Here is a 13,123-nt window from a genome sequence, read left to right as displayed (position 1 = left end):
GCAGTAGGAACTGAACTGAAGCCACCATTTCATTGTACCTAGGACACCTGTCAGCCATCCGTTGGTGACAGCATTCACAAACTCCCACTGCATTTGAAGCTGTAACCTATGTAACACTCTGCACCTCAAAGCACCCCATATTTGCCACAGTTAAGTAATTACAAGATGCTTTGTACAAAATATGCCATGAGGGGTATCATTCTAAAAGTTTTGATCTGCTAAATATTAATTGCTCCCAGCCCCTCCCATGCTGCCAAGAGTGGCACATGTGCTGGGTGTTGCCAACCCCTGGTCTATACCACACAACATATTTCTGAAGCCTGAGATGGAAGTTATTCTTCCACTTCATTAGCCAATGATTTTTTTAGGAGATTGGAATAAAATACTTTAGGCATCCATCATACACTAGAAACAATTCCTCTGAAAAACAAATGGATGAGGCCAAGTTTTAAAAAGTTGACCCTCTTTCATTTGTATGCATTTTTTTATGAGAATAGATTTTACTTCAATAAAGAAACAGGATTAAGTAAGTCATGGGTTTGGTAATAATCTTTTACATCTAGGAAGAACGGTCTAGTGCAAGGGTTGGCAGAGCTAAGATAACTCATCCTGATTGAAACAATGTGGAGTCCTGTGACACCTTAGAGACTAGCTGATTGATTAGCCATAAGCTTCCATGGTAAAAGCTACTTTATCAGGTGAGCTGGAGTGGAAATTACAGAGACAGAGGTATATATAAGACCAACAAAAGACCTACTTTTCAAGTGTAAGACCAGTGTTTGAGTCTAAGGCAGGGGTTGGCAACCTGCAGCACAGGTGCCAAGAGTGGCATGTGAGCTGATTTTCATTAGCATGTGAGGCAGGAGCTCAGCACCGCCCCTCCTCCCACATGCAGCTGGGAGCTTGCTCAAAGCCATGCCGCCTTCAGATTAAAAAAGACCAGCTAATGGTAACGAACACCACCTAAACGGTAAAGCTCTGCAGCTTCATTTATTTATTAATGAAGCTGTTGTAGGTAGGACTATTAGTGGCTTTAAAAAGTATCACTGGCACTTGGACCATACAGAGATCAAAAGGTCGAATTTCAGCACTTCGCCTTGGAAAGGTTGCTTACCCCGATACAGACTATTGAGTACACAAAATCCTAAATGATAGATTCGCTATCAAATGCCAAATATGCTAATGTATATTTTTCATTAGAAATATACAGATACCTTATACTGACAAGCGTGCAAATTAATTTTTCGTGATTTAGACCTGGGAAGGAGGAAAAAAAACTTAAAAAAAGGTATTGTGCAAATATATCCAGGTCTGTCAACTCCTGGTTTATAAGTTCACAGAAGTAGTTATGAATTCTAATCTACCCCTGCCTGGAGAAAAGTGATGTCCTCAGAGCTGTACTTTCCTTGCCTAATTTTTGAGAAGCTTCTTTCACTTTGGCCAATTTCTGATCAGTGCTACTGTTTGAGAAAACCATGGCAAACCAAGCAGATGTCTAATAATTAGAAAGCAGAGGCTGGGACTTGTGACTCCATACCAATGAGAAAAGTGGACATGGAAGTGCTTAATTCCAAGGAGTCTAAACATTTGAAAACTAATTAGCTAACAAAAGGAGAAGGCAACCAGCTGCCCAGTCTTAAAACCTTATTTACAAATGAATTATATGGAGTGGCTTTCACATTGTTCAGAACTCCAACCCTGTCACTCACCTCATTGCTGAGATAGACATCTTCTCTGCATTCTGTGCTACCTGAAAACACTAGCTTTCAGCTGGGACAGATTTTAAAAAAACAGGAACAAATTTGAGCAGACAGGCCAGGCCATTTGAGGCATACTATTGCATCAGAAATTTCAGGAAGTCAAGATTTGTATCAGCAAAATTGAGGAAGGAACAAAACAGATCATAACAATAAAAATATTACAACTTTAGTTACAGTGAGATCATCTTCCAGGAGTTCCTGCTCTTGGATGTTCTCCACCAAGTAACTCTCCAGACTGAAGTGGCCAGAAAGAGCTTAACGCTTAGCAGTTTTTTGGGTCTGAATACATACAGAAGCTCAAGATTTTCCTTATGCTTGTAGGATGGTCAAAAATATCTGCAATGCTACCGCCTGGCTGGTACTCATGACAAGACTCAGACATGCACTCCTCTCTCACAGGTAAATCTCCATCAGAGGGGAATGAGTTCACTTCTCAACCCTGCAATCAGATTTGGACAAATATTTTTTGGTGTCTTTGCATCCCTGCCCATCCCCAGACACTCCTGTGTCTCTTCACTTACCATCACCTGGCTGCATTCCCACAACTTTTCAGCAGGAGACTCATTTAAACTGAACTTGCTAACGTCAGAATCATTAACAGGACCAGTTTCTGAATTCCAACTACATGTGCTTTCAGCTGAGCTGAACTTTGATGATCCTATCCCATCCACATTCATTTTAACCAGCAAAAAACCCTCCATAGACCCAGGGGTTGTTTTCTGACAATCAGACCATAATTATTATGCTTCCTAGATTCTTTAGGAAAAAGCAGTCCACCTCCTCCACTGCAGCTTGATCTCTTGGATTAGTCTCGAAACTGTGCTACATTACATTGATTCATATGTGCATCACCCCCTGGCCAGCTACAAAATAAATACTAAGGCAAATTACAGGATCTAAGAATTTTTCAATTGCCACTAACAACAGAACAAGTCATTCCTCTCCTTGGGATCAGACAGGATCAGAAAATGGAATGCAGCTGACAATTTCACAGGCAGCCGTCCTCCACCAATACATCTTTAGGGGGACTGGTCCTCCTAAAGGTGACATATTTTGGAAGACACCTGAAGTGAAGTCCCACCTGTTTGTGGTCATTTAAAGCTCCTGTAGCATTTTTTTTTCCACCACAGGCTTCAGACCACTAAATTTTACAAAGTTGATGGTGAGTGTCCACACATTTAGAAAGTCAACATAGTGGCCATGTCTACACGACAAAATAACTTCAAAGTTGCTTACTTTGAAGTATACCTTCGGAGTACGCAACTTCAAAGTCGAGCGTCTACACACAAAAACCACCCCCCTTCTTCGAAGTAGGCTCTTTCCTATGTCGAAGTAAAGCAGCTACACACAATAGGCCTTACTTCGAAGTAAGGGGCCAAGAAAAGATGCAGGCAGGGGGTCGCATGGCCAACAAGCCCTTCTGGGCTCACAGCCAGTCAACCCCTTAAAGGGCCCCTCCCAACACCCCCACCCTGAATGTGCTCAAGGCTGCCAGGCTGCACACAGCTGCAGAGCGCATGCCGGGGGAGAAAAGCAGACCAACATGTCTACCCACACACTCCCCGAGAAGGATCTCCTCTCCACCCTGGCCACCCTGCTGGTCACCCTGCTATTCAAGTGGCACAGCCAGGTCACACACTTGGGACCCTGCTTCCAGGTGTAGAAAAATCCTCTTCTGAGGTGATTTATATGTCCCTGTCCATGAGCCGTGGTGTCTGTGTGGTTGCCCTGCATCCTGACCAAACAGCCCTTAAGCTAAGCATTTAAAATTTATAATCTGCTTTACCAGCAGTGGTGACATATTTCCCTCACAAACCACATCAAAATTAAATAAATTGAAAAATATATTTACTGTTAAAATGGTGTTTAGATACACAAAATGGCCGCTGGAAAATGACAGTTAGAGAATGACAGTTGCAATTAATATTCGGCGGGCTATGAATATGTATGAAGTTATGGTTTGAAAGGTTTCAAACTGATTGGTTAATTTAGAATCCTTATCCATATGTAATAGTCAAATGCCCCTTTGATACATTGTGGCACTGAGGAGGACCTAGCAGGCAGAAGTTGTCAAACAGGTCCACCCAGGCTGCATATATTCAGGAGAGCAGCGCTGCTTGGGGCATTCCGGACCAGACCTCGGAGGAGAGCAGAAGAAGAAAGAAGACTACAGAAAAGGACTGAGCTAAGAGCTGGACTGAGCCTGTAGCCGAACATCGCTGGCGGAAGAGCCGAAGCTGACCTGCGTGTCAGTCATCGCTCGCTAGCCGCCGTGGGCTGACGAAGAACAGAAGAGTTCCAGCCAGAAGACCAGAAGAGCTGCAGTCTACAAAGAGCAAAAAATCACTAGTAAGGCTCCGGTTCTTTTATCCGGAGGGTTTGCCTGGCAGACTGCACCGCCTAAATAACGGTGCCCTGCACGGGGAAACCGCAGCAGCGACCCTGCCCTTCCAGTCACTGACCCTAGCTCAGGCCGGTGTCTGAAATATCATGGTCGTTCCTAAAAAACACAGGAGGTTTTTGTTAACCAAGCCGGTTTTTCCTCCTCGCTCTCTTTTTCTTCCTCCTTTACTATCTGACCTGATGCGGCTGCCGTACAAGCGCGCCGTGAGGGTCATAACTTCCTAGCTCAAAGAGAACTACAGGCCCAGCGCCTGGATTACAGAGCAGGAATAAGAAGGTATTTGTGGTCTGGGTTTAAAGTCAATATAAGTAATTTGGTGAGCAGTTAATGTAAGAATAGCTTTATATAGTTTTGTAACAGAGAGTGGATTGGGACTTCCCCAAGTCCATGATCTATGTCTTATATTTTGTACCCCTTGTCTCTTTGTAAAGGCACAGGAGGCCAATGCTATTGGTCTAGCCTAAAACTATTACATGCACACAGAAGGGTAGTTAGGCAAACTGCTTTATAATTATAATCCAGAGCTATAAGCTCCCCCCTATTTAGGAGGGTAGAGCGGTCGGGGATAACCCTATAAAGGGAAAACCCTGGTGTTCTTAGTAACCCTTTAAGGGTAATGAAGGTCTGCAATAAAGGGCTACCATAACAAGGTGGTCGAAATAGGCAGTACCATTTTTGAGGGGATAACCTTTAACTAGGAAAACCCCACCATTTAACTAAGGGGATAACCTCTCAGAAGGAAACCCCACATATACTGGGCTCTCCCCTGCTTGGCCAGCAGGGCAACCCACTTACCTAGAGAATTGACCTAGCTTAGCGCAGGCAAATTCTTATTCTAAGTAAGATCTGCTCCCCGCGGTAGTCGGCCAAGGGTTGAGCGACCTGGTGAACCTCAGGAAGATCCAGAAATAAATAAATACAATACAGCTCTGAAGTTAATCTTTCCATTTTACAGCACGCATCGAAGGCTGCACGGCCCGTCCCGGAAGTGCAGTAAGTAGCTGAAGGGTTAGATAGCAGTGCTGTTATAGCAGTTACCTATTGTTTAAGGCTATAAGCCAATTAGTATTCAAATCCTGTGCTTATTTCAGAAAAACAAGGGTCCACATATCTTGTGCTACTTAGCTTACCATAATCCATACTTTTGTGTTATAAAGTAAACCCTTTCTCCCTGTTTGAACCTGACACCTTGTCTGTATTTCTTCCTTGGGTAAACACACCGCAGCAGCGCAGTTCACACACCCTGAAACCCCGTTGTGACTAGACCCACCGTAGACGGCGAGCAGGGTCGCGGGGTAAAATCCTGGGAGCATTGGAAAGGACTTAGTTTTAGTCCAGTCCATTGCTCTGGTGTGACTGACTTAGCCTAATCAATATTCAAATTTATTCTTACGTCACTCACATCCTCAATACCAGGCCCTGGCCAGGGCCCTGCTGCCCCTCCCCAAGGCCCCCCAATTCAGCTCTGGTGGGCCTTCACCACCAGCAGTGTGTAGTGGGACTGGCTAGTGCTGGAGGACTGGGACAATGAGCAGTGGCTGGGGAACTTCAGGATGGCCCGCCAGACATTCAAGGCCCTCTGCCACTGGCTTGCCCCAGTCCTCCAGCACCAGGACAACTGGACACAGCCAGCGCTCCTGGTGAGGAAGAGGGTGGCCATCACACTATGGAGTCTGGCCACCCCCAATAGCCACTGGCCCATCAGCCACCAATTTGGAGTCAGCAAGGCCACTGTTGGAGTGGTGCTGATAAAGGTAAGTCCAGCCCCCACCACTGACCCACCCTGGGGAGGGGGCTACTGGGCAAGGGAAAGGAGGCCCCTGGTGGGGAGGGGGCAAGGGGAAGGGGGGGCCTCCCGGTTTGGTGTTCATGGACATGTCTGACTCCCCCCCGGCCCTGCCCCGCAAATTGGCCAAGCCATCAACACAGTGCTCCTGCAATGCGTCATAACCCTGGGGGACCTCGATGCCGCCCTCACCGGGTTCGCGGATTTGGGCTTCCTCAATTGTTTTGCAACCCTGGACGGGACATACATGGCAATCCGGGGTCTGGACCACAGAAGGGGCACCTACATTAACAGGAAGGGGTACCACTCAGTGGTACTCCACGCCCTGGTGGACATGAGGGGCTGTTTCCTGGATGTGTACATAGGGTGGCCGGGCAGGGCCCATGATGCTCACGTGTTCTGGAAATCGTGGGTGGGATTCCAGATGCAGGAGGGCACATATGTGCCCCTGCAGGAGGCTCCTGCTCAGAGACATCACTATGCCCTCCTGCATCGTGGCCAATGCCATGTACCCACTACACCCCTGGCTCATGCAGCCCTATGCCAGACGCACCACGCCAGCCCAGGACACCTTCAATGGCTGCCTCAACTGTTGCCGGGGCACTCTAGAATGGGCGTTGGGGAGGCTTCACAACCTCTTCACGAGGCTGGATGTCAGCCTCCCAAACATCTCCACAGTGATCGCCATCTGCTGTGCCCTCCACAAGATTGTGGAGGGTAAGCAGGAGCCCTTCATCCAGGGCTGGGCCGCGGACCCAGGGGCTAGGTACAAACAGCCACCTGCTGCCCCGTACCGCAAGGCCCAGAGGGATGGGGTCAGGGTCTGGGAGGCCTTGTGCCAGGTCTTTAAGCAGGGCCTGCCCTGACCCAGCCGCACTCTGCCCCACCAGCCCGCCCACTCCCCCACCCCTCCCGCTCTCCCCCTGACCACACATCAGTGACTCAGGGTTAGGGTAGAAATATTACACTTTACTTTGGGGAATAAATGTATTTGGAAAACAAAACAGAATGTGTCAAACTATTTACAATGTACAAGGGGAATGCTCCATGAAGGGGAGGTGGGAGGACTGGGTGGGGAGACTGAACTTGGAGGGGGGCTGGGATGGGAGAAGGCTCAGTTGCCCAGCACCACCTGCGGGGCTGTGATGGGGCTAGGACCACAGGGAGGCATGGATGGGGGTGCTGCAGGCTCAGCCTCTGCAGGGTGTGCGGGGGAGAGCCACTGCGGCTGGGCCAGGTGCGCCCACTTTGGACAGGAGCCACCGAGCCAGCTCGATGAAGGCAACTGGAGACAGGCCCACCACGTGGTGGGCGCCTTCAGGGGGGTGGCTGCGGGGGTGTGGGGGGGAGGGGCGTGGAGCGGCGGCTGCCTAAAGGAGGCTGCGGGTCAGGCTGGAGATGAGGCAGAAGGCTTGGCGAGGCAGGCAGCCAAGGCCTGGGCCACCATGTCCAGACTGCTGGCCAGCCACACCCACAACTCCCGCTCCATCACCAGCCAGTACCGGGGCACCCATCATCTCCCGCAAAACTGCCCGGTTGGCGGCTGCCTCCTCATCCCTCGAGCATCGTCTCCGTGAGGCCCAGCCATGGCCGCAGCTGAGTGGGAGACGAAGGCTGAGGTGACGGGGCGGCCTCCCATCCCCCTGCGGCTGCAGCCCGCTCCAAAGGGCTGTGGCGGCTGCCCAGCGATGGACCTGTGGAGACAGAAGGGGACGGGAGGTGGCCCATGAGTGCTGGGTCCCAACCCCAGAGGGCCTGGGGACCCTGCTCCACTGGCCCCCACCCCACTCCCCTGCTGCCCAATGGCCCGTGAGCCCTGTGGGATCCCGGGTGCCCAGAGGTTCCTGCCTGGTGAGGGTCAGGCCATGTTCGCTCTCTCTCTCCCGCCCCTAGGTGTGTGGGCTGTAGGGCTTTTTGGCCGGCGGGGGGCATCTCTGATGTTTGTGACATCCCACTCACCCCATATGTACTGGCTGCAACCTCCCAGGGGCTTGGGCGAGGCTCAGGTGAACAAGGCACAGCTAGGTGTCCCAGAGGGGAGGACAATGACAAGGGTCCCATGACTGGAGCCCTTGGCATCGCTCTCAGTCTCAGTGGGCCAGTCCCTGTGCAGGGGGCTGATGGTGCCGGAAGGGCCCGCCTCCTCATCGGTGTTCGCCGGGGGGATCAGCAGTGTCAATGAGGTGTTCCAGGTGGGGCTGCCTCCCTCAGCCCCAGGAGCTTGCGCAGCTCCCTGTAGTGGGGGCAGTGCACAGGCGATGCTCCTGACTGGCTAGCAGCATCCCAGGTTTTCATGTATGCCTGCCTCAGCTCCTTGACCTTCATCTAGACGCTGTCCCCAGCGCGGCTGGGGTGGCCTCGGGTGGCGAGCCCCCTGGCCAGCCTGTGAAAGGCCTCAGTATTCCTCTGATGGGTGCCAGTTTGCCAAAGGATCACCTCCTCCTCCCACAGAGCAGGGAAGTCCTTCAGCTCCACCTTGGTCCGGGAAGGTCCCCTCCTGGCACACCCCTTGCCTGGGCACTGAGAGCCTTCAGAGGTGTTGTCTGGGGCTATCGGGGGGGACGGGGGTCCTGCCGTGCTGCCATGGTGGACAAGGGGTGCAGATGCTGGGTGGTGCATCAAACAGGGGCAGTCTGAGTGGGAGCTCGTGCTGCCCCTGTTTGTGGTATGCTTTCAGCTACCTGTCTGGGGTTGCTGGGGAGCTGGTTCCTGTCAGGCAGCCAGCAGGGACCATACAACCCTTCCTGGGCTGGTCAGAGCATTTCTGTACTTGGGGCGGGGCGGGGGGGGGGCACCACCAAAGTGGACCCCTTAATTTGAAGTACTGAGCGCAGAATGTCTACACACATCCTACGTCGAAGTTAAACTTCAAAGTAGGGCAGTAGTGACTTCGAAGTAAGGAGAAACGTGTGTAGATGCTCTGCAGGCTACTTTGAAGTAGCCCTTTACTTCGGAGTTAACGTCAAAGTAATTTCGTAGTGTAGACGCAGCCAGTGTGTCCCCATTACCTTTGCTAATTTCAACTGTGTCAGCAGTGCATTATGGGTACCTATCCCACAGTTCCTGCACCCCCATTGCATTCTGGATTTCTGTGTCAGTGTGTTATGGGGGAAAAAAATGCACCCCAAGTGGTTGTGGGCATCTGATGTCATCATCCTAGCATGCATTGTCCCAATTCCTGTTGAAAAACTGCCAAATGCATTCTCATGACACTTTTCCAGAGCTTGCCCCTGGCACATGCCATTAGGAGGCTAACAGGCTAGTCCACAGAAATGTAAACTGCAGAAATAAAAACCTGAAAAGTTTCAAATTGGGGCTATTGAAAAGTTGTTTTTTGGAATTGTTGAAGTGCTTCATTTTCATGGTGTTATTTTGATTCATTTCATTTTGACCTGGCAGCCATGGGGGGCAAGTCAGCCACATGGTGCAGAGGGCAACTGGAGACCCCAGCAGCTGTGTGGTGTGTGTGTGTGGGGGGGCAACTGGACAGCCTGGGCTGCTTCCAACATCCAGCTCACCTGAAGAGCAGTGGTGGTGAGAGCAATGGTCAGAATCGACACATTGGGGGCATTGTGGGATACTTCTGGAGGCCAATAAAATTGGATTAAATAATGCTGTGTCTACACTAGCATTAATTCAACCTTGTAAATTTGAATTTGGCATTACTCCTCATGAAAAAGCTGGATACAAAAGTCCAGCTTAGGCCCCCTTAAAATTGACCATATTATAAAATTGACCTAACTCCCTTAAAATCAACTATACTCGAGAGTAGACATCCCTGAGTTGAAGTTTTCAGAGAACCAGCCACAGTGACTTCAAGATCTTTCCTGAGTGGTTATAGGTAGCCCACCATTTTTATATTATATATTATTTGGAATTATTTTTTCTCCATTGTGCATTACTTTGTCCTTCTCAACAGTGAATTTTTTGGTCATTTTCCTGCTCAGTCACCAAATTTTGAGAGCTGCCTGTAACAACTATCTGCAAGAGTTCTGTGTCAACTCTAAATTTTGCCACCTCCCTGTTCACCCTTTTTCAGATCATAAAAAAGTATACTGAACAGCACAGGTCTCAGTACAGTTTCTAGGGAGACCCCACTGTTTACTTCCCTCCATTGTGAAAACTGACAGTTTAATGCTACCTTTAGTTTATCATCTTTCAGCCAACAGTAATTCATGAAAAGACAGCCCTGTTGTCCCATGACTATTTAGTTTCCTTATGAGCCCTTAGTGAAAAATCTTGTCACACTTTCTGAAAATCCCAGGACAGCCTATGAAGTGGATCACCCTTGTTCACCTGCTCACTGACCCCCCCCCACCCCGAAAAGAATTCTAGTAGACTGATGAGGCTACGTTGACTCTTCACACACTAAGTCATAGTTATCTATCGGTCTGACAATTCTGTACTGTAGTACAGTTTCTACCAATTTGCACAGAGCGGAATGTAGGTATACGAGCCTTCAATTGCCAGGATGGACACTCGAGGCCTTTAAAAAAAATCGTTGTTACCTTACCTACTTTCCAGTCATCTGGTATAAAAATTGATTTCAGTAATAGATCAAATATGAAATTAGTTCTGCAATTCCATATTTGGGTAACTGCAGAAGTCTTAGGTAAATAAGCATTGGGTCCTGGTGACTTGCTCTAAAATGTCTCTTAACACCCAAGTATGGGATAATATTTCAGCCTGGTCACCTAAAAAGGATAGCTCTGGTGTGTACATCAACTCCAGTGAAGACTGATGCAAAGATTACATTTAGCTTCTCTGCAATGACATTGTCTCCCAGGAGTGCTCCTTTAACACATTTGTCATTTAGTGGCTTAGCTGTCTGTTTTAGCATACTTAAAATATTCTTGTTAGTTTTTTTATTTTTAGCAAGTTGCTTCTCAAGTTCTGCCTTGGGCTGCATTTTTATACTTCTACATCTAACCTAACAAAGTATGTGCTCTTCCCCATTACCCCTACTAGGATCTGACTTGAAATGTTTTTTTTACCTCTACTGGTCTCCACTTCTCTTCTATTGAACGATGGAAACATTTTGGCCTCCTTACTATCTTTTTTCGATTTGTGATATGCATTTACTCTGAGCCTTAAAAACAACATGTAGGAATTTAAAACCTTGTGGCAGTGCCTGTCAATTTCCATATAAAAAGCATTCTCAGTTTTGTATAGTTTTACTTTTTAAAATTAAACGTTATTGTGGCAGGTTTTTAGTACTATCCCCCCTCCAAGGATATTAAATTTAATTACTTTATGGGCACTATTACAAAACACTTCACCTATATGGACCTAATCCTGTTCTCCATTTAGGTGTAAATCAATAATTGCCTCTCTCCCTGTGGGTTCCAGGACTAGCTGCTCCAAGAAGTATTTGTTTATGGTGTGAAATTTTACCTCCGCATCATGCCCTGAGGTGACATTTGCCTAGCCAATAGAAGAATGGTTGAAGCCATCCATTATTATTGTACTGTCTGCTTTTTTTATGTTCTTTAACTTCCCTTGGCATTTCACAATCAGGGTCACCATCCTGGGCAGGCATCTACAATTACACTGTCTTTAGGCAAGCATAGAATTTCTATCCACAGCAATCCCATGGTATGGCTTGTTTCAGTTAAGATTTTTACACTGTTTGGCTCCCTGCTTTCTTTCACATACTAAGGATCATCTAGCTGGTGCTTGGTTCCTGCCCTAAGTGCAGGGGACTGGACAACCCGTCGAGGTCCCTTCCCGTTCTAGTATTCTACGATAATGGCTCTGCCCCACCAGAGTAACCTCCTCTCAGGGTGCCATTTGGATAGATACCCCCAGAGGATGTACATCACAGCAATCTCTATGGGCAATTTGCAGAGCACTTTGGAAATTCTGGGTTCAGAGGTACTGAGTATATTAGGGAAGGTTGTCCAGTGGCTGTGGTGAGGAAAGCACGTGTTTGATTATGAACTGAAAATGTTACCTTAGCCATGTCCTGAAATTTTAAAATGTACACAATCTGAATCAGCTGCACCACTGCATCCTCCTCAGCTGTCTCCAAGCAGCTGCTGTGCCTTCCCTGATGCAGCTGCTCAGATGCGATGCTGGTCATGTGTTGTACTGCAAGGAGAGGAGTGAGTAGCTCTAGCTGCTCCACAACCTGATTAGGTAACAAGCAATGGAGGTCTCAAGGGGAACAGGTTAGCAAATAGACTTTCTCTGTCTAATCCAGTAGGGAACATCTAGCAAAGCACAGGCCAAGAAAGCAGCGCCAGGAAGGGTCAGAGGAGGAAAACCTAAGAACCAGCTCCCAAAGCCAATCTAGCTTGTGCCAGCTGGCAGGAATACACAAGAGACAACATGCCAACTGAGGAAATCCAGAGCACAGCCCTATCCTGACACTTCACTGCTTCCCCACAACATGTCTTTCGCACCAGGGACCACTGGAAGCGAGACATAAAACCTGGGTATCCCAGCTGTATTCCCACCAGATACCACTCGCCATGGCAAGGTAACCTTCAGCAAAGACCTGTAGGTGATTTCTGTCCCCTTTTCACCACCTGAAAAGTGCAAAGGGAAACAAGACAGAAAATAACCCCAAAGTACTCACTGTGACCCCTTGATCCTTGTGAAACAATACATTTGGCCCTCAGACTGGAGAGGTCTGATGCCACTGATGTATGGTATTCTAAGGCAGTGCCCATCCAGATAGTTGTAGCTATTGGTAGCACTATCTAATACTTTTCATTGCTAGTCCATTTAATTAGCTTACAACCTTGCCGAACTTTAACTATTTGGACTGACATTTTCCAGGTTTATGCTCCAAGCCAGAAATCTCTGCAAAGTTTCAGCAGAAGCAGTTTAATTACTTTTGAATTCAGGACACAGACAAATAGATTGCTAGAAGAGCTGTAGGGTGAAAAGTTGGCCCCACTGAAGTCAAAGGACTAAATTTCATTGAAAGAAATGGGGCCAGAAACTTACCCTACTGCAAAAGGATCTGAAGCAGGAATTAAACATGTCACATTGAGGAATATTTTGTTTATTTCACCTACTTATTTTTCCCCTGATTTGTACCTTTAAGAGCAGTAATTAAATACTAGAGGATTCTCAAAACATGCTACTATAGTTGCAGCACAGAGGGAACAGAGAAATAACCTTTATCACTGAAAATGTGCTCAAACAAAACAGTGTATTTGGTTG

At 47.9% G+C, this 13,123-nt stretch overlaps 1 protein-coding gene across 3 annotated transcripts in view; it reads right to left on the bottom strand.

The window, feature by feature from the left end:
* The window catches only part of WDR86 (WD repeat domain 86), a 41,321-nt gene that overhangs the window by 14,356 nt on the left and 13,842 nt on the right, over window positions 1-13,123 (bottom strand). The window contains exon 5 of one of the 3 annotated variants that reach the window (XM_074986322.1): window positions 7,032-7,644. The exons of the other annotated variants lie outside the window; for them this stretch is intronic. Coding sequence (XP_074842423.1) covers window positions 7,321-7,644 — 324 coding nt within the window. The 3' untranslated portion in view covers window positions 7,032-7,320. Of the gene's footprint in view, window positions 1-7,031; window positions 7,645-13,123 lie in introns of those variants that run through there. 3 annotated transcript variants of the gene reach the window in all.

Source organism: Carettochelys insculpta, chromosome 2, assembly GCF_033958435.1.
Source record: "Carettochelys insculpta isolate YL-2023 chromosome 2, ASM3395843v1, whole genome shotgun sequence".
Taxonomy (NCBI): domain Eukaryota; kingdom Metazoa; phylum Chordata; order Testudines; family Carettochelyidae; genus Carettochelys; species Carettochelys insculpta.
This window is presented reverse-complemented; position numbering and strand designations above follow the sequence as displayed.